This window comes from Watersipora subatra, chromosome 3, assembly GCF_963576615.1.
Source record: "Watersipora subatra chromosome 3, tzWatSuba1.1, whole genome shotgun sequence".
Taxonomy (NCBI): Eukaryota; Metazoa; Bryozoa; class Gymnolaemata; order Cheilostomatida; family Watersiporidae; genus Watersipora; species Watersipora subatra.
This window is the reverse complement of record NC_088710.1, coordinates 59126243-59152482: the sequence shown is the minus strand read 5'-3', so window position 1 is coordinate 59152482 and position 26240 is coordinate 59126243. Positions and strand designations below refer to the sequence as shown.

Sequence of the window (26240 nt, the reverse complement as noted above, 5' to 3'; positions counted from 1 at the left end):
TTACAATATATATGCATGTATAACAAAATATATTTCATAACTATAATTGTTCACAGTAGATCCAGAAAAAGAACAAAAATAAATATACTGGTTATTTATGCATTTGATATTTTCCTTCACAAAAGCACCCAGCATCTTGCGATGATCTAAAAGCTGTAGAAAATGAGCTGTGGTCCTTCTGCCACTACTGATGGCTACTTCTACCAAACCAGCAAATAACACTGACAAATCTCATGATCTCATGTTTTAGAGTACACCTTGGCTACAGCAGTTGACACTTAGAGAAACCATTACCTTCCTAAGCTCCTGCTAGTAGCAGATGAATAATAACTAATATAGTGTGCAGCATTTTCAGTCTTCTTTGAAGAAAATGGGCAGCTACTTTTTCTGAACCTTCTGAAAAGTATGTATACCAATATATACTCAATGGTAAAGCATCTTTTCAAATGACCCTTATGCATTCATTATGAATAGCAATTGGCTTGAGCAAACGACTTAGTGGCAACCGGATATCAAGTATTAAATACTAAATAATATGCAGCAGGCGTCGAGGAATAACTCTTCGTCTCACAGACTTTCGATGGATAGTCAATTTTTCCATAGATTTCTGCTTCTTCCTTGGAGTCACCACAACAAATAGCTCTTTACTTTTACTGGACGTCCTGGAATTCTTTGGAGACCAAGTAAATTGATTGGTTTGGGTTTCTGATGCTCTTCTGGTATCCTGCAAGATTGGATGCTAGTGTTACAACATAATCAAGAAAAGACTTCTTGGCAAAGGCATTGGCTAAACAAGGCAGGGTATAATACTTCAAAGCAAATGAGGAGCTCATAAATAAAATTTTTTATCGAACTAAGGAAAAGACCATGAGGAGAATAGCACAGTGAGATAGACAATTTATGAGTGGTCCAATTAGGAGTTATATAGAATCGGATAAGCAACCCACCTCTCTATTTTCTTGAACCTTAATTCGGTTCAGAGTGACAACTGGTCTCATTGGATTCAAAAGTAGCCTCAAAATTGGATCTGACAAAAAAGAAGATAAGGAAAATGAACACGAATCAGAAACACCTGGCAGCCAAGCTAAATAGCAAAAAAACAACCCATTAAAATGAAAGGATAATCAATTGAAATGAAAAGACATCCAATCAAAACGAGAAAGATAGCCAGTCGAAATAAGAAGCAGCCAATAAAAATAAATGAACCAATCAAAATAAAAGGACAACTGATCAAAATTCAAAGGCAGCCAATTGAAATGATGATAGAACTTATTAGAACGAAGAGACCACCAACCGAAACAAAAAAAGAAAGCAAGTTCAAACCAAAAATTAATAACCGAATAAGATAGGCTATATTATTTTGGCAACTAGGAGTTAACCTAGCAGTAAAACCCTGTGACTAACCAAGAGTTTACTAATTAATTTACAAAACTAAAAATGTCATACACATGCAGTTTTACAAATTGTAACCCTGAGCTTTTCAAACGGAGATAAATGTAAATCAAAAATATTTACACAAAGGGTGGTCAACTTACCAATGCACTTTTCTTGATAAGAGAAAATCTTACTAGATGTCAGCTTTTCCATGATCACAATACAAGGCTTCATCTTCCGTAACAGATGTCTGGAAGTTTTATTGAGACCACCGGCCAGCAGTGTCTTTCTACGTTCCTTTTTGTCAAGTGCTTTGAATAAGTATTTACGGTTAACATAACGATGACATACTCTTTTCCGGTATATTGGCAATGTTTTACCTAAAAGAAAGTGAGATACTCCACAACCCAAATTCAAAGCAGAAGCTTACAAACCTATACTTCTATGTACGTAAAGGAACGTTTTCACAGGACCTTTCGCAAAGCTTTTAATTAGACATCCAACAAATGGGAAGTACAAGTTTTAAACTAACCTTCAAATGATCTTAATCTCCTTACATCAGGATCTGGGATATACTTGGGCTGGTTACAATACTTGTCATAATCTCTGGTGATGGTCCAGACATGTGTACTGACTAAACCTTCAAGAGTAAGAGAGAGTCTCTGACCAAGTTTACTTGTCAAGTCCAACATCATCAAAGCCAATGTAGGGTCACTATCATAGTCTATGACATTATAGGCTGATGATGGATATGTAGGGGATAGCTCTTGTCCATCACGAAAGAAATCGGGCTTTTTTAGCTTTGGAGTAAGGGGTGAGAGCATTGAACGAGGTGTCTTTGGAGTCCAAGAAGCCACTTCCTTACATGGCTGCGGCTTGAGATTAATTTCCAAAGTGAGAGGCCGATGCTTCTTGTCAGTAGTTCCATTCTGGCTAGCAGGAACTAAGCCGAGAGCATCAAGAAGCTGGCTAGACATTTGCTAAGTCTGAGCATTCTCTCGCAGATATTAGTTTCACATTGTCCGCATGTGAAACAGTCACGTTGCTTCGATGCTGCTTTTCCCCTGCTGGCAGCCTTTTGGTCTTATGCCTTGTAACTTGACAGCTCCCGTTTATTTTATAAGAAAATTAGCTCAAATCAGCGATGAAAAGACTATTCTAGAACAAACCTTCTCCTGAACTTCTGCAGTCCTGAAAATTCAAGAAAGAAATTTATCAAGGTTCAAGGGCTGGCGACTTAGCTAATGGTAAGAATTCAAGTAAAGAAGAAAACAAACTAAAGTATAAATTTACAATCAGAAAAACTTCCTGATGGTCAAATATATATATATTTTGTTGAACCAATGGTGTAAAGTTGTGAACCGAGTTGTCATGAAAAAAGAAAACAGCAATAAATTAAAACAAGATAACACCAAATGAGTTGGCTCCATCAAATATGGAGCATAAAGTGTTTATGAGAACCAGTGCAAGTGAAACCAATCCAAGTAGCAACAAATTACTACAATTTCCAGCAAGATTGGAAGGTGAAGTATAAATTGAAGCCACGTAACCTTGCAGGACAAGACTAATTTGCTAGATTTTGCAAATGTGGACGATCAAAATTAAAATTTGGTGCGTTTTTCTATCTCAGCGATGTTTTAAAATCCGCATTTGAACATTTATTTATAATGAACTTAACCAACAACCATCTATTAGTTACTACATGAATTTATTGCTGGAAAGAGTTCATTCTAAGTAGCATTCTGATAGTTAGATACAGCATTGCTGTGCCAAACACAAAAAGTGTTCTCACAAAAGCCACACTACATTGAAGGTTCGGGCACCAGCTGCCAACGACTAATATGGGTTCAAGCTAGTCATCTTTCAAGCACCAGGACAAAGATCTTTTTATCTTAAAATTACCAAACAGGTTCAACAAACCGCAAAACCCATATACGGTACAGCGGACGCTCCCATAATATAAATTTCCTTTTACGTAATTCCATTTAATGTAAGGAGTTTATAAGTAAAGTTTGTGCTTTGTATTATGTAAAAGATTAGAGATGATATAAAGCGTTATGCCTGTAAGAGAGTGACCTTGACATTCAAGTGACCTCAACCTATGGAAATATACGAGGTCCTTCTTGTACTGAATTCTAGCCGAACTAGAGGTTCCCCGAGATACTCTTGAGCTTATTAACATACAGGTCTAGATCTATGCTAAGATTATACTACCTGGTACAAGAAAACCGTTTGAACTGTATTGTTATAATGAATTTGCAGGAATTCGTGGTAGTTATTGGAAGTTTGTAGGAACTTGATACGAAGAAATGGCTGATGATAAAGATGATCGCTTCGTACAAAGACAAAACTTTAAAAGTAAAAACTTGGCTCTAAATTAGAAGACCTTTAAGTCTCTGTTCACAATTATGAAAATAGCAAAGAAATATTTTGATATGCCAGAAAAAAAATTTATTATTACTAATGGGGTTAGGCAGTGTTCCGATTTTTAATCAGTTCACCTTTCATGCTTTAGAGACAGGTCGAACTAAGACTTTGGACTAGCTATGTCATAGCTATGTTTGATAGACATTTCGAGTCAGCTAAAAATGTAATATTTGAACGAGCGAATTTTAATAGTATAAAATAAGGGTCACAGTCAATACATCAATTCATTACTGAGTTACAATCCCAAGCTGATAGTTGTGATTATGAAACTATATGTGAGATGATTCGTGACAGAATAGTGGTGGGGGTCAATGATGAAAAGTTAAGGAAATATCTTATAAATGTTGAAGACCTAGATTTAGCTAAATGCATAACAAAAGCAAAGCAATATGTGAGTCATCACGCTCAAGACATCGAAACTAGCTAGTCTCGATACTGGTAGAGAAAATTTGGATGTGCTGCGACCACAATGAGCAGGAAATAACTACTATAGGTCGAATGACAAACAAAAGCAAGACAGATTTGGAAGTCAGAGGCAAGGACCTAGTGCGATAAGAGATGGTAAGAAATGTGATTTTTGTAATAAGCCATTCCAAAGATAGATGCCCCGCAAGGAATTCAACATGTTATATGTGCAAAGGACGAGGGCTTTGGGCCAAAAGCAAAGTATGTAATGCAGGAAATAAATCAAGAACTGATGAGGTGGTTTGTGAAGAAGACTTTCAAGGTTTGTTCCTAGGCTCTTCAGAGTTAGATTAAATAGACATGGTGACTGAATCGATCACTGAAACGTCAAAAGCATGGATGGTCGACATGGAAGTCAATTCCGGCGCTATAACATTTAAAGTAGACACCAGAGTTGCAGTTATTGCAATTCTCTCTAGGTTAATGAAGATTGTGGACAAAGCCCAACACTCACAGAAAAACTGTGGGGAGCTGGCAATCATAAGCTAAAAGTAGTGGGCCAAGCAGTAGTAAAATTATCTACTGGAACAAAACATACGAGAAACTGTACATTTTGTAGATAATTTAAAATCACCTTTGTTGGGTAAGCCAGGAATTTCAAAATTAGGTTTGATACAGTTTGTAGGAACTGTAGAAGTGCAAAAGAAGCATGACTGGAGAAAACAATGTACAAAGTTGTTTCAAGGATTAGGATCAATGAATTTTCAAGTCATTATTTTTATAGACAAGGAAGTGAGCCCATTCGTTCAAAGTACCCCCAAGAGAATAGCAGCTGCTAGAAAAAAGCCGTTGAAGGAGTTATGGCGAATGGAGAAACTTGGGGTTATAGAAAAATTGAGAAACCAACACAGTGGTGTGCCCAATGTATAGTGGTTCCAAAGAAGAATGGGAAGCTCCGAGTTTGTATTGATTTCACAAACCTTAATAAAGCTGTTACAAGAGAATATCATTCGTTGCCAACATTCGATGAGGCCTTAGCTGAATTAGGAAATTCAAGAGTGTTTATTAAACTGGACGCAAACTGCGGATATTGGCAGATGAGGTTACATCCGGAATTACAGAGACTAACTACATTCATAACTCTATCTGGGAGATACTTCTGTAAGAGGCTACCATTTAGTATTAGTTCAGTGCTTGAAATATTTCAGAGGGAAGTGAATAAAATTTTGATAGATCTTGAAGGGGTAATTTGTCAGATGGACGATATTTTAGTTCATGGAACTTCAAAGGAAGAACATGACAAAAGGTTGAAAACAGTTTTAGATAGGCTAGAGCAAGCTAGAATCACTCTAAGCACAAAGAAGTGCGAATTTAAGGTGACAGGGACTAAGTTTGTAGGACACATAATAGGCGGTAATGGAATCAGGGCAGATCTAGAGAAAACTCAGGCTGTCATGGATTTTCCAGACTAACCAATAGAAAAGAACTCAAGCGTCTTTCGGAATTGTAAATAATCTAGGTAAATTTACGCCTTTGTTGGCTGACAGAACACATCATCTAAGGCAGCTGCTTGGGAAAGATAGTGATTGGATGAGGAGTGAACAGCACGATAGTCAATTTAGGTTGGTTAAAAATATCTTGTCAGATACACCTATATTGTCACCATATTCCCTAATTGCGGATACTATGATAAGCGCTGATTCGTCATCATACGGATTAGGAGCAGTCATACTGCAGAAAGTAGATGATGATTGGAAGCCTGTTGCATATGCATCGTGATCATTGACATCTGCTGAGAAAAATTCCGCTCAAATAGGGGAGGCTTTGGCAATAACATGGGCTTGTGATAAATTCAACTACTACATAGCTGGCAGGCACTTCTTAGTAGAGACAGATCATAAGCCAGTATTATATGTTTTGGATACTAAGGAGCTAGTGAAATTGCTTATCAGAGTACATAAATTTAAACTTGAAATTATGGCATACAGCTACTTTATTGTTTACACTTCTGGAAAAATTTAGTACTAGCAAATGCTCTGTCGCGAGCTCTTGTAAGAGGCAAGTTGGTAACCGTAAACTAGTTGGAGGACTCGAATATGATACTTGAGATGGTAGCATCGCTACCAATTGCCACTAATAAACTGACCAGAATTAGAGCTACACTCCAGGAGGATGAACTGGGGCTACTACTGTACAAGTTTATTACAGAGGGTTGGCCTGAAATGAAGGATGTACCAAATATAGTAAAGTTATGTTATTCATTCAGAGACTATCTAACTCAGGGGTGCCCAACCAGTCGATCGCGATCTACCAGTCGATCTTCAAGTGCTTGGCAGTCGATCGCGGGATGATTTTAGGATAACATATAATTACAACATAAAATAATAATTATTCACTAACTAGCAGCAACTACTATTGCTGCACAGCACTTTACTAAACTACTGCACTAAAAAAGTAGTTTTAATAATAACATTATTTACCTATTATCGTTGTTTATGTATAGTCGTGTTTGATTGTGTATTTCAAGACCAACAAAAATACACGTGAACGCCATTCATAAGTGTTGAAATTATTCAGCCTATAGCTCATGGTTTTTTGCATTGTGTCGCTAGCATCTCATTTTATGCTCATTAGTGCATTATGCTATACTCTGGATATAGTTACCCTTTGACCTTTCCTACATTCTCTGTTTTTTGCCCTTGTGAATGACAACGCTGCCTGACCTATATTCTTAGTCAGTTGCTTGCTAACTTCTATATCAATAAAACGCACATCTATTATAAAGGAACTTCAACAGGTTATGGGCCCAGACACTGCACACACTGTACTCTGATATCGATATTCTGAATCCAGAATGGCTGAGGAAAGGTGGACAGTTGAGAGGCTAAACAGTAACAATTACACAACGTGGAAATTTAGACTGAAACATCTACTCATCGCTAAAGACTTGTATGGATACGTTGACGGCAGCATAAAAGAACCTGATAGCACAGCGGAGCAAGGTGTCAAGGATGGATACACGAAGAAGTTCAACCAGGCTATGTCAACAATAGTACTAGCAGTCAGTGATGAACTTCTATATCTGATCACAGAATGCACAACACCTAAGCTTGCATGGGAGAAATTACAAGCTCACTTTGAAAGGGACACCCTAGCAAATAAACTCTATCTCAAGAAAAGATATTTTAGAACTGTTATGAAAGAAGGAACACTAATCGAGCAACATATAAAGTACATGAAGGAGCTAACAGATAAGCTTGGCGCAATCAAAGCTCCGATATCTGAGGAGGATCAAGTGGTTACACTGCTAGGAAGCTTACCTGAAAGCTACTCAACCTTAGTAACAGCCTTAGAAGCTCGCGTAGACGACTTATCGCTAACTAGTGTACAGCAAGCACTCTTGAACGAAGAGCAACGTCGAGAGAAAAATCTGCCTACCACTACGAATGATCTTGATGCTAGAAGACAGACTACTCCTGATGTCGCCCTGACAGCAGGTAGATATGGCAGAAAATTGAGTCTCACTTGTTACGAATGTGGACAACTTGGGCACATTAGACGTAATTGCTCAAGGCTAACCCAAAAATCGATCGGTCACAGAACTCAGGAACATAAGGCCAAACAAGCTGCGGTGAAGGATGACGATTTTGCCTTCATGATGAATGCTGGTAGCTGTGAACAGTCTGATACGGCCAAGCCTAATCGTTGGCTAATAGATTCAGGAGCTACTCGACACATGACTCCTGATAGGGTGAAATTCAAGAGCTACACCATGTACAGTACACCAGAGAAAGTTGCTCTTGGAGACGGTCATATAGTTGACGCTATTGGGGCAGGAAATGTAGAAGTTCTTGTCAAAACCAGTCGAAAGGTAACCAATTTATGCACCATACATGATGTTCTACATGTACCTGACCTGAAAGCTAATCTGTTTTCTGTGAGGTCTGCTGCAGAGAGAGATACCATGGTACAATTTGGTCATACGCGCTGTTGGCTAAAGAACAAACATGGCAAAGTCAAGGCTATGGGGACTTTGGTTGATAAACTGTACTACCTAGACACTGAAGCACCGAATCACAATGCTTCCGTTGCGCAAACTGACCTATGGCATCAACGCCTTTCTCATGCTGGTATGCAAACTATCCAACATGCTTACCGTAACAACCTAGTCTTAGGTGCTGATCTATCTAATGTGCATGCAAATATTTGTGAACCTTGCATCATGGGTAAAATGTCTCGCAAGCCTTTTAAATCTGTACCTGTAAGAAGTACTAGGCCTCTAGAGTTAGTACACTCAGATGTTTGTGGTCCAATGCAAAACGTATCAATAGGTGGCAGCCGATATTTTGTATCCTTCATTGATGACTATACCCGCTTTGTACATGTGTATTTTCTCAGAGAAAAATCTGATGTCTTTGACAGGTTTAGAGAATTTGAATCATTAGTGACCAACCAAACTGGGCTCAGGATTGGCACACTACGTAGTGACGGTGGTGGTGAATATGTCAATAGTGACTTTGAACAATATCTAGTGTTACAGGGTATACATCACGAACTGACCATTCGATATTCTCCTGAGCAAAATGGAGTGGCAGAACGGTACAATCGTACCATTTGCGAGTCAGGTCGGGCTATGCTAAATCAGTCTGGTCTACCTAAACGTTTTTGGGCAGAAGCAATCGCAACCGCCGTATATGTCAGGAATCGTCTACCTACGAGTAGCCTAGCCATGAAGACAACTCCGCACGAGATGTGGTATGGCAGGAAACCTGCAATTAGTCACCTAAAAGTGTTTGGATGTGTCTGCTATGCTCATATACCTGATCAACTTCGCCAAAAATTGGATGATAAGGCAGAGAGTATGGTATTCGTTGGATATAGCACAAGGTCTAAAGGCTACAGACTCTATGACCCTCGTACCATGAAGGTTGTCACCCGAAGAGATGTTCAATTTCACGAAAAAAGGTTTGACCTCCTAGATGAGCAGACAACTCCTAAGCCAGCTCAGAGTATAGATATAAATGTGACACCAACGCCGCCTACGCTCGATAGCTCCTTGGATAGAGTGACACATCAACTCCGACGTTCAGAACGGCATCACCAACCTCCTCAACGCTACGGAATTGATGAGTACGCAAGCAGTATTATACATCACTCTGCATGTTTAGCTGGAGAGATAATCGAACCATCAAGTTACGCGGATGCAATAAACAATCCTCAATCGAGCCATTGGCTAGATGCAGCTAGATCTGAGTACCAGGCACTGATGGAAAATGAAACATGGTCATTAGTGGAGTTGCCCAAGAATCGCAAAGCCATTGGATGCAAGTGGGTGTTCAAAGCAAAATACACTGCCAGTGGTGAGGTCGAGCGATTCAAGGGCCGGCTAGTAGCAAAAGGCTATGCACAGATGCCAGGTATTGACTATGAAGAAACCTATGCACCAGTCGTAAAATATTCCTCTTTGAGAACGCTCTTGTCCTATGCCATTGCTAACGAGATGGTGATACATCAAATGGATGTAGTTACTGCATTCCTAAACGGTAACCTTAATGAAGAACTGTACATGGCACAACCGGAAGGTTTTGTGAAACCAGGAGAGGAAAACTTGGTATGCCGACTCAACAAATCCATCTATGGTCTAAAACAGTCCCCGCGGTGCTGGAACATAGTGCTAGATACATTTCTCAAATCTCTGAACTTTACTCAATCAAATGCAGATCAGTGTGTATACATTCGCAACAATAATGAGCAGAAGACAATTATTGCAGTTTATGTAGATGACCTTGTCATCATTGCTAACCTGGAGAGTGATGTGAAGAAAGTCAAGACCGCACTTGCTAACAGATTTCAGATGAAAGACTTGGGAGAGCTTCACTACTGTTTAGGTATTAATGTTCTGCATCAAGGCAGCACTCTAAAGTTGTGTCAAAAAAGTTATGTTGAACAGATCCTTAGGAAATATGGTATGGAACATGCTAAACCTGTTGCAACACCAGCGGCCACTGATGTTCGACTGCAAAGGGATGATGGAAGCAAACCTGTAGATCCTGTCAGTTACCAATCTATTGTAGGGAGTCTTTTGTACGCCTCTATAGCTACTCGACCAGATATAGCACATTCTGTGGGAGTGCTATCAAAATTCAACTCATGCCCTACAGAAACGCATTTGACAGCCGCCAAACGTGTACTCCGATATTTGAAAAACACTGCTGATTATGGAATGACTTACCACAAGTCAAAAGGTGAAATTGAAGGCTTCTCAGATGCAAGCTGGGGTGATGACTATGATAATCGTCGCTCTACATCTGGGTATGTATTCATGAACAATGGTGGGAGTATTAGCTGGATGAGCAAACAACAAAGCACAGTGGCACTGTCAACAGCTGAGTCCGAGTACATAGCATTATTTAATGCTACTAAAGAAGCTGTGTGGTTACGCCATCTGCACAGAGATGTTACACAAACAACTTCTGCACCCACAATTATTCAAGTTGACAATCAGTCAGCAATATCCATCGCCAATTTTGCCAAAAACAATAAGCGTACCAAACACATGGACATAAAATTTCATTACACTCGCGAAGCGATAGCCGACAAATCCATTGCTACAACGTATTGCCCGACTGCGAATATGTTAGCAGACATATTTACCAAGCCTTTAGCCAAGGACAGATTCATTTATCTCCGAGCCCAGTTAGGTATTTCAGTCTAATGTGCTCGTCTATTACCGTGTTTATTATGTCTATATGTAGGCCTATGTACATTTGGTAGTCATTTACTTCTGTGTCGCAAAAAATGCATGATCTATGTGGGAGTGTTGAAATTATTCAGCCTATAGCTCATGGTTTTTTGCATTGTGTCGCTAGCATCTCATTTTATGCTCATTAGTGCATTATGCTATACTCTGGATATAGTTACCCTTTGACCTTTCCTACATTCTCTGTTTTTTGCCCTTGTGAATGACAACGCTGCCTGACCTATATTCTTAGTCAGTTGCTTGCTAACTTCTATATCAATAAAACGCACATCTATTATAAAGGAACTTCAACAATAAGTTCCCAGCACAGGACCGCAGAAAAAGCCGATAGGTCCGCACTCGATACAAAACCGTGTATAGTTCTTCATGCACCCAAAATAACTTTTGTTAAAATGTTATGCAGCTTTCTGCTAGCAGTCGATCTCGTTTTTTCTTTTTGAATAAAAACAAACCCATAAATGAGTGTTAAGACAAATCTGAAACGACAAAAAACCTATCACTTCCACAAGGAATGGGAAGAGGATTATTTCTTTGTCATTTCCAACTCTAAATGCATGTGCCTCATCTGCCAAGCCATCATCTCGCTTCCTAAGAAGGGTAACCTCGAAAGGCATTTCACAACCATGCATAAAAGGTACGAGAATGATTTTCCTGCCCAAAGTGAATTAAGGAAAATAAAATTAAAGGAATTGAAATCGCAACTAGCTGCACAGCAGTCTATTTTTACCAGGCCAAATACGAGAGGCAAAGCAGCTAAGATAGCATCATATCGAGTTTGCCAAGTTCTTGCCAAGCATAAGAAACCATTTCAAGATGGAGCAATGGTCAAGGAAGCATTTATGGAAGCTGCTGATTCATTGTTTGTGGATTTTAAAAACAAAGATGAAATCATGTCCGCAATCAAAGACGTTCAGTTATCGAGAAGTACGATGACAAGGCGATGTGAGGAAATAGAGAAGAACGTCACAGCCCAGTTGCAGAGAGATATTGCCATGTGTGAGTGTTTTTCACTTCAGTTTGATGAGTCAACAGACTCTGTGGATGTGGCACAGTTGTGCCTTTTCATAAGAATGATGTTCGATAACATGACTGCAAAAGAGGAGCTGCTTTGCATCTTGCCTCTTAAAGGACATACACGAGGTGAAGACATATTTCAAGCATTCATGGAGTTCGTTAACAAAATCCAACTGCCGCTAGGTAAGCTTGTTTCCATTACAACCGATGGGGCACCCGCTATGGTGGGCTGTAGTAATGGGTTTATAGCTCATTGCAAACAGAATGACACTTTTCCAGACTTTATTCATTATCATTGCATCATCCACCAGCAGGCTTTATGTGGGAAAGTATTAAACATGCAGGAGGTGATGGATATTGTCATGAAGATTGTTTGTTCAGTTCGAGCAAGGAGCCTACAGAGGAGACTTTTCCGCGCTCATATGGAAGAGGCTGACGCAGAACACACAGATCTGCTGCTTCATACAGATGTGAGGTGGTTGAGCAGAGGTAGATTTTTGGAAAGATTCAGAGAGCTATTGCCTGATGTAAAAGAGTTTCTCAAACAATCTAAACATGCGGAATATGCACAGCTTGAAAATGAACAGTGGCTCATGGATTTGGCTTTCCTTACTGACATTACTGCTCTTCTGAATGAGCTGAATTTAGAGCTGCAGGGAAAAAACAAAAATGTAATTAACATGATCAGCTCTGTGAACGCATTTAAACGCAAGTTACAGCTGATCTCAACCAAGCTTGAACGCCAGGACTTGCGCTACTTTCAACACATGAACTCCGAACTTGCGCGTCAGGGCAAAACCTCTGCAGAACTCAATAGTGCACATTACATTCAGCAGGTGCAAAGCATTTCATCAGAGTTTGACAAGCGCTTCAATGACTTTGCATCAGTTGAGCCTGTTGCCACATATATGTGTTTCCCATTTGCCACAGACATAGATGTGGAGGACATTGCCTTCAAAATGGGAGCACTCTTTCAGCTGGATACAACTGCATTGGAAAATGAAATAGTCTCCCTTCAAAATGACATAGAGATGAAATCCAGGGCAACCACTGAGAGGGAAAAATTGTGGGGATTGTTGTTAGAGGAGAAGTATCCAAACATAAGAAGATGTGCTTTTAATTTATCAGCCTGCTTTGGATCAACCTACCTGTGTGAATCTGCATTTTCTTACATGAAGATAATAAAATCAAAATACAGATCCACCATGACAGATGACCACCTACTGGCGTGTATGAGGCTTGCAACAACCTGCTACTACCCTGACTATAAGAAACTAGCTGCATCCTCCCAGTGCCAGGTTTCTCACTAAGGTAGAGAATGAATGTTTTTCCTTTAAAATTATGTTACTTACTGGATCACTGCATTATATAAGCATATATGTGGAACTTAATAAAGGTGATAGGCTCACCACTACAGGCTCAAGTTTGTTTTTAATTTTTTGTTTCGGGGCTTCGCTAGACTAGTCGATCTTTGAAGGCAGGCAAATATAAAAGTAGATCACATGTCTAAAAAGGTTGAGCACCGCTGATCTAACTTATGTGGATGGAATTGTTTGGAATCACAGTAGGGTTTTTATTCCGCTGTTAGAAAGAGGAAGAGTGCTGCAAATCATTCATCAAGGTGAAACCAAGTGCATCCATCGTGCTACTGAAATAGTATGGAGGCCTGGGATAACAGCAGATATATGGAACATGGTATAGCGGTGTTATCAATATGAACAATTTCGAAGTAAACCAAGAGAGCCTTTGGTTGTGACACCTATGCTAGAAAAACCTTAATGGAGACTGGCTATGGATATATTCGAAAAAACCAAAAGACTTATTTGATTGTCATTGATTATTTCAGCCGCTTCATAACGGTGCATGAGTTGCAGGACTCATTCAATACTTCAGTTGTAATAAAATTATTAGAATTATTTTGCACACTGGAACTTCTTACCACTATGATTAGTGAGAATGGACCTCTGTTTTGTCACAGTGTGTGCTTACACTGAGTGCTAATGACTTAATCAGCCCTACAGTAGCTGAGTCAGCTTATCCTCATATTATAAGATTACCTACGCTAGCTATATTTGTGCTAGCTATGTTTTACCAGTGGCTTACACACATCTTACGCATGCAGTTGACACTCAATATAACCTTATTACACTGACAAATACTGGCTTTATGATAAGTTTGTATCAGAAGAGATTGGAAAGTTCTTTAGAAAATGGGATATAAAGCATATAACAAGTGCACCTCGCTTTCCTAGAAGCAATAGCGAAGCTAAAAGAGCTGCTAGGACAGTCAAAGGACTTATGAATAAAAATGTCAACCTACAGTCAGCCTTATGTATGTATGTATGTATGTATGTATGTATAGGGATACCCCATTGGCAAATGGATATTCTCCAGCAGAGCTATTGTTTGGAAGATCCATGAACTCGATGGGAATTATGCGAGAAGGAAGAATTGACTTGAATGAAGGTAAAGCTTAAGAAGAGATGGCTAAGGAAAAACTAAGAACATGGTATAACCGGCGATATGCTACGACTAATGGAAAAGAATTAACAAGTCAACCAACCAATAGTTATAAATAATCTGATGGTCACCAGTATCCTGGAACGGTGGTAGCTACTAGTGACCGCGAAGTAGTAGCAAGAAGTGAAAGACTGTTCAGAAGAAACAGAGCTCAAGCGCTAGGAAGGAGAAATATTAGTAAAGAATCGAGAGAAGCCCTGGCTTTTCCAAGTGATAAAGGTGCAGAGTCGAGAGGAGTGCAGGATTCTCCAGGAGACAAAGGTGCAGAGTCAGAAAGAGTGCAAGCATCTACGGGAGTGTCCGAAAACCAGGTTACGGGAGATCCGTCATCGCAGATAATAACGACCAGAGAAGAGGAAGAATTCCTACCGGAGACAGCCAGATTGGAAACAGAAGACATGAAATGGACAATAAGAGTCCGGCAGTTAGACGGAGAAGGAAATCACCTCGTAGGATCTCTACAAACCTTTCAATACCTAAACCAATATATGTTACAAGGACTGGGAGACAAGCAGAACCACCTAAAAAATTTTGATCTGTAATATTTACATTTACATATATATATTTCGCAAAGTCCGTCTGAAAATCCGTCTGTTGGAAATCCGGCTATAGCTATTATTAGAACAGCTAAGCTGGACAACAATACAGACTCAAAGTCATGGCTTACCGTCATTGGAAGCCTAACGTTATTAACTAGCTTAGTGGAGTTTTCCATTGGCAATATGCCAGGCTACTAGCTTGAAAGGTACAGTTGTTTGACAAAGTTTTAAAACCTTTACAGTTGTTTTATTTTTCTCTTAATTTATTTCAACTACACGACACACTTCTCTCATGATATGTACTTTGAAAGTTATAATGGCAAATGTTGTTATATGTTAAATACAAATCAATTTTCTGTCCAAAGACTCTTCTATTACACGGACAACGCCGGGTGGCACATCTAGTATATATATATATATATATATATTTTGTTGTTCTATTGAGCTGTTGTTGTAGGATTAAAGATCATAAGCTATAGAACAGGAATAATGAATCATAATTATTGTGTTTTAGTATGAACACGTTTCTCTTGGGAAATGAGATTGTGAAAGAGTTGCAAGACTCCTCGTTTACTACAATATCGGTGCCTGGGTTGACATGGATTGCGGCCTTAAGATTAATAACATCTAATCTCAACAGGTTTAGTAACTCTATAATATACGAGGGGTGATCATAAAGTTCCCGGAATGGTTTTCCTAGTCAAATATAAGACCATGTGTAGTTGTTTTGATTGTTCCATGTTGCTAAGAAGCATGGAATTTCCTCATAGCTAAAGTTTCATGTCTGTAAGGGCATGCCAGTGAAGTTATAGTAGGCAATGTCAAGGTCATTTTGTATCGTTCGTCAAATTTTTCCAAAATGAATGATGTAGAAGAGCAACGCGTTTGTGTAAAGTTTTTGTGCAAAACTTGGAAAGTTCGGTGCTCAGACACTCCAAATGTTATGGACAGTTTATGGGAACTCTGCCCTTAAGAAAACACCATGTGTATGAATGGCACAAAACATTTAGAGAGGGTAGAACAAATGTTAAAGATGATGACCGCACAGGCAGACCAGCAACTTCAAGGATCACAACTGCCAAAGACCTTGTGAGGCAGCAGGTGATGGGAGATAGGCAATTGACTACCCTAGGACACTTAAGTATTCGCGGCATCTAACTTTCGCGTTTTCGCGGAGTCATCATCACGCGAAAAATTCATGCGCGAAACTAAACTATCATAACGAACTAGCGAAAATTCGAAATTAAATAGCTATGTTCTACACAGGCCTGTATTCACTGGTTGCAAGTTGGGGGGCTAATGTTAGACGACTAGTTATGAACATCTGGGGTGTGGAGAAGGAGGGGGGGGGGGTGCTGTAAGCTCTCAACAGGTTTCTCTTATGTAGGGCCTCAGCCGGGCCTCTCACGTGAAGTTTTAAAAAATTTTATTGGCAAGTATCAACATTTTTCTATTTTTTGAGATTTGCTTTGTTTTAGCTGATGTGACTGACAAAACGTTTTAAAATTAAAACAGGCAAAACTTGTATGCAGTTAAAAAGCTCAGAAAGAAGACATATTTTTCTTTTAAGCGTTTTAACAAAGATCATTTTTGCCGATTTTATTTCAAGTTCATTAAGTAGGATATGGGCAAGCAGATGTTTGCTAAAACTTGATATTTTGCAAACCTTTATAAAAGTCGTTAACAAGAATATTTTGCCGCTGATGAAGATAATAATGACGCCTAAGAACTACTAAAAGTTGATGTTTGTATCTATGGCTTCGAATAAAGTGATATTCTACAGCGATAAAAACCTTTCTATAGCCGTTGGACTATGAAATTCCTAAAAAGTTGGGGCGTCTTAGCCGGCCAGCTGTCCAAGAGAATACGGCCCTGTAGTTCATTGATATCCACAACAAAATCGTGATATTAGAAATGCAGATAATTTTGTGTGTGATTGAGCTCATTGGGAAATTTCTAGTAAATTCGTTAATACACCGAATGAGCAGCATGGCAAAGCAAATTAAGATAACAAGTTTTTTTTGGAAAAGCCAAGACAAACGAAGAAGATGATGATATCAGTTTAGTCACCGAATTTGTAACTGATGAGGATGAAAGTCTGGTAGGTGAAGTCATACAATTAAATAATACTTATTGTAGTGATGAATTTTACTGCCAACCAAAAACGATAACAACCCTCACCAGGTCCAACCATGTTATACAGTTCTGGTTGTGATGTTGGTTTTTATCTATTTTCTTTTTTATGAGACATGTACTGTATTTGATTTTTTTTAAATTTGAAATATTGTGAACTCAAAACGTGTCATGGCCATCGCTTGCTATAAATACTTGAGATCTAATATTGGTACCATATCGGTCACGCCGGAAAGGACCGAGTCGTCATTGATAGTCCAAGAAACAAATGGCAGCAAGTGATCACGTTGAATTATCGATTTCTGCCACACATTTATACCTGCGGGTTACAAATACAAACTAGTCGCAAATATAAAAACTTTTTTTACTAGAGGACCGGACCTGAGGAATCTAATTTGTTTGTTCCACTGTATTTATTTTCACATCACTATATTTTCGCACTCATCAGAGCTGCGAAATTAAGTTGCAGCGAAATTTTACTCTGTGTGCTACTCACGAAACTAAATACTAGCGAAATATAAGTGTCCTAGGGTATACGTAAAATATCAGCAGAAAGTGGGCTTTCTTATGGTACATGTCATCTTATTTCCACTGAAGATTTAGGCATGAGAAGAACCTCTGCAAAGATGTACCTAAACTACTTACTGACGACCAAAAAGAAAAGAGTTGGCTGTTGTATTGAAATAAAAAGGCTTTAGCACATGATCTTGACGTTCTTTTAAAAGTGGTGATTAGGGATGAAAGTTGGGTCTATGGATATGACCTAGAGACCAAATCACAAAGTTTTCAATGAAAATCTCCTGGCTCTCCGAGGCCTAAAAAGGCTAGAATGTCTCGCTTAAATGTGAAAACGCTGCTAATAACGTCTTTCGACATCAGAGATGTGGTACACTCTGAATTTCTGCCACATAGTCAAACTGTGAATCAGCATGTGTACAAGGACATTCTGATAAGACTTACATACAGTAGCAGAAGGAAACGTCGAGATTTATGGTGCTCAGGTGACTGGTATGGACACCATGACAATGCCCCGTCTCACACCTCATTGATGGTACATCAGTATTTGGCAAAAAATAAGGTGGCTGTGCTTAACCATCCTCTTTATTCACTTGATTTAGCGCCGTGTGACTTCTACCTATTCCCCAGAATCAAATTGACAATGAAAGGTGAAAGATTTGACGACATATCAACGATTCAAGAAAATGTGACACGACAACTCTGAAGACTCACGGAAAGTGATTTCCAGCATTGCATGGGTCAGTGGAAACACAGATGGGACAAGTGCATAGCGAGCTCGGACGATTACTTTGAAGGGGACAGTTTAAGTTAGGTAAGTAAGATTAACGGTTTTTGTGTACTGAGACAATTCCTGGAACTTTACGATCGCCTCTCGTATATACATGTAGGGCCTGTAAAGTTTAATCGTTTAAGTCAATCTAGGTCCCACAGACATTGCAGCCTCAAAAGGACAGATAATAGCAATCCTAGCGATACAATTAGACCTTATAAGCAAAGGTTACAGAATAATAACATCAATATAGTTTTGTGCACAATCTACAAGATGGATTTCACAATATATAATGACTATTTGTCATTTACGAGTAGGGTTAGGAATGATAATACTGAATGCGATAGTGAAGGGGAAACCGGAAGGATTAGGAGTATAGTGGTAGTAGAAAACAAGCATATTGTGGATTATAATATAGCTAATAACATGGCTACACCATATATGCGCAGACGTATATACACCAGAACAAATCATACCTATAAGTTTAGGGTTCAGCTATTAAGAGATAGACTCCACTCGACTAGAGGCATCGTACGAGATTGGGCTCGTGAGATAAGACGAGTCCAATTTATTACTTCAGGACGAGTGAGGAGATTTGTTGGTTAGAATCTCCAGCAAAAAAGTTATTAGTTATATTAGTGTTACTAATATTTACATTGTTGTATTAACACTTTGAATCGCGATACATTAGATACATCAAAAGTAGTTTTATTGTTATGTTAACACGTTATATCGAATTGTGTTAGAGAAATGGATACTGCTGGCTGTTTTGTTATATTTTGTAGAGAACGTGTGAAGGTACCCTATAAATATAGATTTAAGGGGAGATGAAAGAAAATGGTCTTGACATTCGAGTGACCTCAACCAATAAAGAATATGGAAACCTATGATGATAGTTGAAGTCCTTCTTGTACTGGATTCCAGCCAATCTAGAGGTTCCCCGAGATATTCTTGAGCTTATTAACATACAGGTCTAGATCTATGCTAAGATTATACCACAATGCCGGTGCAAGTTGTCAACTTCGATTTGAATAACGAGTCCCATAGTTTAGCCTTCAAAATATATTTTTCCTCACTGCACTTGGGAGAGAAAACATATAGGGTATCTCTATTATATGTGTATGTACAAGAACCCTGGTAGTTTAGTGTGCCGTCAAATGTAGTTCATCAAATGTGCCGTTAAAGCGCTGATAATAAAGCAACTACACAATTTTCAGAAATACCTAAGTGGTCGATTGGTAGTGCAGGTGTTAGAGTGGCGGTACATCAAGCTGAATGTCATGAGTTGAAGCCTCGTTGAAAGCAATGTTTCATCCTAACATTCTATTCTATTCCTAACATTTTATTCGAACCTTGGCTTCGGACAGTCAAGCACCGCTGTTATTATAGTAAAGATACATTTTTGTTTTACTTCATTTTAGACATATACAATTTTTTTTGCATCATAAATCTTGCTGTGCAGGAAAAAGTGAAAAATCGATTTAAATTGGGGTGTTGATTTGAAAGATGTGCCCTCTCTTCAATGTAAAATTACTGAAATCATGAACCCTCAACCAAGGTAAAGTGAAAGAAAAAAAGAGAAAAGTTGTCGATACAGACCAATAATACTACAGTTACTGTACAGTTGGTAAATTCAAAGTTGAGTTTTTAATTTTTGAAAGGACAAAGGCGTTTGGGATGACCTTGGAACGGATTAGGCAATTTACTGTACATGTATTTCACTGTTAGTATAACATCAAATACTTATTACATAAATGTTCTCGGATTATTTACATTGTAGGAGTGTCTACTGTACTGGTCGAAATAAAATTGAAGGGTATGATTAACATTATAGAAACAAGCTATCTGCATACCCTAGGACACTTATATTTCGCTAGTATTTAGTTTCGTGAGTATTATACAGAGTAAAATTTCGCTGCAACTTAATTTCGCAGCTCTGAGTGCGAAAATATAGTGATGTGAAAATAAATGCAGTGGAACAAACATAATTAGATTCCTCAGGTTCAGTTCACCGATAAAAAATTTTTTCAATTTGGGACTAGTTTGTAATTGTGAACCGCAGGTAGAATGGTGTGGGCGAGATCGATAATGCAATTTGATTGCTTGCCGCTATTTGTTTTTTGGTCTATCAATGAACAAAACTATTTAATTTCGTGTTTTCGCTCGTTCGTTATGATAGTTTAGTTTCGCAGATGGAATTTTCGCGAGAGGGTGACTCCGCGAAAACGCGAAAGTTAGATGAGGCGAATACATAAGTGTCGTAGGGTACATAATAAAATAATCAAGCCTTTTACTACAGCTTTCTATATAATACTTTTAGGTTACTACATAAGGCATGGTAGTTTAACTTTCGCCAAGTAAAATGCTGTCGAGTAAACAAGTCATATATGAAAGAAAAATTAAAAAAAGTGCAAAGCCAGATTCATGGTTATTATGGTTGCCCTAATGCTTACAAAAATTTCATTTAAAAATGAGCAAAGGACTATGGTGAAAGGCAAAAGGGTTACAACAAACAGTAACTGATCTTATTGAATTCATACTAGACAAGAGCATTAGGTAAAACAATTCCTAAGAACAAATATTTTGTGCAACCTAAGTGACCATTAAAAGTTCACCACATATACAGCGAGTGCTTACAGATAGAGCTGCAGTTTTATGCTGTTAATCAAGAAACATAAAAAAACAATCACCTAAATGGCAGGGTTTACAGCATCAATGCAGAGCTTATAGTAACCATAGAACCTTTATTTGAACATACCATTCTATTTTCAATCCTTCCCTCATAGCGGCGTTTAATTAGAGGTGACATTCAAATAAAGAATGGCGCTGTATTTTTTTACTTGCTCGTCAGCCTTTTTGGAAAATAAATTTAACCCTTTTACGGGCGAAGCGATGTTATTGTCACCGATATTTTGCACTCTCTTTCAGGCAAATTGACATTACTGCGGTCGGCTACAGACTTTTTGCTAAACCATTTTTCATATACTTCGAAGTATCAGACTGAGGTAAATCAGGAACTACTTTAATTATAAAATATTACCGTGGTACTTATGGAGACTTTTACGTCCCGCTTATAATTACTTGGGGTTGCTTGAAGAAGGAATAAGTTTCACTGCTAGTCTTTGTTATATTTAGACTACCATGAAGTCTTTGTCTCCTTTTAACAACCTTTGTTTAATAACATTGTTCTGTAGTAAACACTGTTTCAAGTACTAAGGCTTGTAAATTAACTGTTTCCAGTACTAAGGCTTCCAATTAACTGGCTCTGAAATCGGCTGACTTATTTGAATTTAAAGATACAACGCAACGGGCCAACAGTAAAAACATGGAATTCACCACCAACGCTCATAGGTGTGTTTGAAAAGGTTTCTACAGTACTGTTATTAATTATTTTGATGGTGTCGCTTACAGAATTTTAAAGAACAAACTGTAAGGCTTTGGAGTTAAAAAACAGAGATGTTTTTAATTTTCAAAAACGTTTTTAATATTATAAAATTAAAATAGGCTATAACAATGGCTGCTATCACGTTGGGCTGTGTTCTTGTAAAATATTCTCATCATTCATCAAAAAACTTTAAAGTCTTCAGGTAAGATAGAAAACCACATTATGAATGAATCTGAAAAAATGAATGTGATTTAGAGCTTATGGATTTCAAATCAGAATGTAATTCTGATTATTGTAATGATTGATCTTCTCAGGTACACCGTCACTAAAATCATGGCAGCCACTACACCAACAACGAAAAAATAACTGTTACTGATGTACCCGAGTCATTATTAGTACTATTTTGTAAACACTTTTCTACTGATCACTTTCTATTGTGGGTTCATAAAAATCAAAGAATGTCAAAGTGGGAGACAGATAGAGGTGGCGGTTCAAATAAAGGGTGGTGCTGTATTTTTCAACCCTTCTTCTATAATGGGGTTCTATTAGAGGTGGCGTTCAAATAATAGTGGCGTTCAAATAGAGGTCTTACGGTATCTCAATTCGATTCATCTAGGGCATGAAACACTCCATGTGAATACACCGATGAAGTACAACCAAAGCATATTTATAACGGCTTCTTGTGTACCTCACTTTTTTATAAATCAACAATTATAACTTGAGAGCTATTTATATTCTTACTGGAATTTTCCTTGTATAGTGCGCCCTCGGGTCATGATGACCCTGTTATACGATTTTTTGCCTTACTATATGAAATGACGTGCTTCCATGCACCATATACATTGTTTCGCTATTCGATATCACAACAAAACTTTTCGAAATTTGAATTGGGCAGTCAGTATATGCTGGACATGTCAGAATAACGAAGATGCCGATATGCTATCTGCTGAAATCCCTCCCACAACACGAAAGAGATACGATACTTGCTCTCTTGCTAACCAGAAACAGGTGATAAAATTTTAGCCGATGACAAAGTTAAAGTTTAGTAAAATACATACCAAAACTTAGCTTTAAGTATGTGTTTAGTGAGCTAAATTCATTTATGTTAATTTAAACGTTTATGTTATATGTTTGTCTCGAAGATAAGAACTCCCTATGCCCCTACGCACTGTACATAGTAATACTACATTTTATTGCAGATCATAACCACTAAATACACTAAAATCACTGTAGGTAACTATGGTTAACATATTATTTAGTTTCTAATTTGTAATACGTACAGTATGTATATAAAATTTGATAATTTCTACCAGGGGGTGTTTACTATGGGTTTTTATACCCCTCTATACAACATGTTCGCCTTACGTTGCCAACACTGGAACAAATTAAAATCATATGGCGAGGGTCCACTGTATAGTCAATTTGAATTGAATTTTATCAGTTACCATTTAGCCTTCGCTTGACACAGTTTGCCAGTTATCTTTCAACACCATTGTCGGTTTTCTTCTTTCAATATAACAAAGGACTTTGTGACACTTGCTGGATACATTTTTTACAGCTAGCAAGTCTCCTGAATTTTGCAGGACCCTACCAAGACTAGAGCTGCCCCAGCTGCAATTTCCCAATTTAGCAAAACGAGGGATTTAACATTCCTTCCTCAAAACTACTGGAATTTGAAATGCTCATCGCAGATATCGACAGAGGCTCTGCATTGTATTTTCCTACGTTTTTTTATCTAGATAAAACAATTTCTTCTCATTAGTATATTTATTAGACAAAATGCTCATTGTTACAAATGGTCTAATAATTAATGCAACTGAACCATATTAGTTAGTTATAGTCTCGTTATATGCCAACGTTCCTACAGGTAGTGATTTTCATGACTGTCAGTTACGGCTAAGTATTCTGTTCTTACAGCGATTCCAGTTACATTAATCGGTTGCATGCTATTGGGTGCAGGCATAGAAAAAGCCAAGTAATTGCATCAGTTTGATTCAAATAAGTAAAAAAAATATTTTACACATTTGAACAAGATACATGAGATGAGGTCTTTACAGATAAAACTTCTATAGAGTGCACTTGGTGCAAACCTTTTAAGAGGAAAGAATGTAACTAGATTACTGCATGAAAGGCTGTGCAAAAAACCATTCCTATTAAATCATTTTTCATCAAGAGCCTGACTAATTAATGAGAAGAGATATACATTTTAGATTTAGTTTATTAGCTTTGGTTCATTTTAGTTCAATAATGCACAGGTTAAATAACAGTTATTCCTTCTGCCACTTATTATTATGATTATTAATTGGGATTATAATAATATAGCGACAGTTGATGTGATCATATTTACATAGCGTGTATTGATTTATAATGTTTGAAGGATTGTCTATTTATTGCTTCAGTCAGCATCTCTAGAATGATGACATGTACCAATTGCAAAGGACTGAATAACTAATATGTATACAGTTTTATTATAGGTGACCAATCGAGAGGCGATGTTTCCTGCATCTGTGGCAAATCACAAAAATGCCTTCTGAACATCTCCCACATTTTTCTAGTTTCGTGACATGTATGGCTCTGTATTACACATTATACTAATTAGTTTCCTGTTACTGGTCGCAAACTGTACTCTGGGCACTATGCTTAATATTATAATCAGAGTTTTAATGATTAAACAAGTTTAATTATTTATTCATGTATTAGTAAGATCATAAAATTTTATACAAGCAGGCTATTGCGTCCCTAACTCATGGGCTATAACTTTCTAGAGAAATTGGCTTTTATAGGAGGAGGTAAAAACTGTAGAGTGGTGTGGAGCTGGCACATTCCTTGAAGAATGAAAAATGATTGAATCCACCTTAATAGAAAAAAGGAGTAAAATCTGCTAATATGAATTGTAGTGAGAACATTAAGATGACAGTCCTTTACAAAAAAGGTAAGTTTGAGCTACAGATATGCAGCTGACTATCCGAGTGTATAGCAAGTTACTTTTGAAAAACTTGGTGCTCGATTTGGTCAATAACAGCATAATTACCAGTTAGTTTTCACACAATTGCTCATCTAAATTGCTTAGTAAATAGACATGGTGGAGACAAGCCTAGTCACAGGCAACCCGAGGCTAATTAAGCAGGTGCTATATGGAAATTTTAAAAAAAGTGGTTAAATAAAGCAGCATATATGGGGTACTAGAAATAATTGAGCCAGAAGTCCCCAAAATTCATTGCAAGAAAAAAATAAGATTTATGACACATAGGTCACTTCGAGAAAGAACTACTCCGTACATTCGATCACACAGGTCTTTATGGAGAAGTGAAGTTAGATGGTGACATGAACAAAAAGACAACTTCTATGAACCAATTGAGCACGGAAAAATCATAAATACTTTATTTGATATAACTTCTTTAAAAAACTGACCGAGGCAGTTCTTATGAAGACTGCTGATTTACATAGACAAAATTATTGGGTTTGCATCAGACTTGACAGTCTTCTTGAAGGCTAACTGGGTGAGGTTGCCTAAACAATAAAGCTGGAGAAAACTTGTCAGAAAAATTAAATAATCTATGCTAGACTGCATAGATTATTTAATTTTAAGGGAGTAAAGTAAAGACTTGCAAAAAATGCTGATAATGTAAAAACAAAGGCTAAGCTGATGCACTAAAATAAAGTCTCGTGCCACATACAAATGGGGCATATCTTGATATTTGAATATTGTGATACACCTAGCTCCTAACAGCATTTCATCTCACTAGTCTGAAATGGCTTGGTGCAGTGCTAGTTATGTTCTGGGAAAACGTCCTTCAAATGTTTTTCAATGTTTCTTGACTTCAATTCTGAAAAACTTATTTCCACACGAACAGATGTGAAACAATTTATTTTGGTCACCCATACAAGCGAAAGAGCTATGGGCAATACTATCGTAGTGAAAAAAGACAAGAGTGAGTTGTTACCTATTTAAAACAATGAGTTCCCAAAAGAAAGCTACTATTTCATATCACAAAGGCAGCTGCTGATAAGGTGAATAAGAAAACTTTGCAGCTACTAGTGCACACACATACCATGCTTCCTATTTTTTGTGGTGAAAAAATGCAATTACAGAGTCTACTGCCTGATGGTTAAAAAAATTGCTGCAGTATTGCTTCAAGCACCAGCAATGTCATATCAAACATAATGTAAAATAAATACTTTTCCACAGAACACGGCGAGGGAAACTTTTGGAAGAACTCTCTAAAAATGCTAGTACCAAAAATCAAGAATAATCACCGCGGGTTAAGGTGTAACATGGCATAGAGCAAAGAAGTAGGCAAGGAACTCGTTCGTGTGCAGATATAAGCAATCCAACAATCGTATCACAAGACGATATACAAACAAAAATCTGTGTTTCACGATGCGTACGTATATA

The 26240-nt window shown here is 37.9% G+C and overlaps 2 protein-coding genes across 2 annotated transcripts; one reads left to right on the top strand and one right to left on the bottom strand.

Annotated features, from left to right (window-relative positions):
- Positions 1–12: 12 nt before the first annotated feature.
- Positions 13–26240, bottom strand: LOC137391866 (uncharacterized). The gene is made up of 5 exons (XM_068078409.1): positions 26102–26240; positions 1907–2565; positions 1536–1754; positions 948–1027; positions 13–724 (listed from the first exon to the last, which is right to left on the bottom strand). Exons 2-5 carry the CDS (start codon positions 2349–2351, stop codon positions 527–529), a joined length of 942 nt encoding a protein of 313 aa, XP_067934510.1. The 5' UTR covers positions 2352–2565; positions 26102–26240; the 3' UTR covers positions 13–526.
- On the top strand, positions 11425–15041 carry LOC137390798 (protein FAM200A-like). The gene is made up of 2 exons (XM_068077115.1): positions 11425–13278; positions 14574–15041. Exons 1-2 carry the CDS (start codon positions 11425–11427, stop codon positions 15039–15041), a joined length of 2322 nt encoding a protein of 773 aa, XP_067933216.1.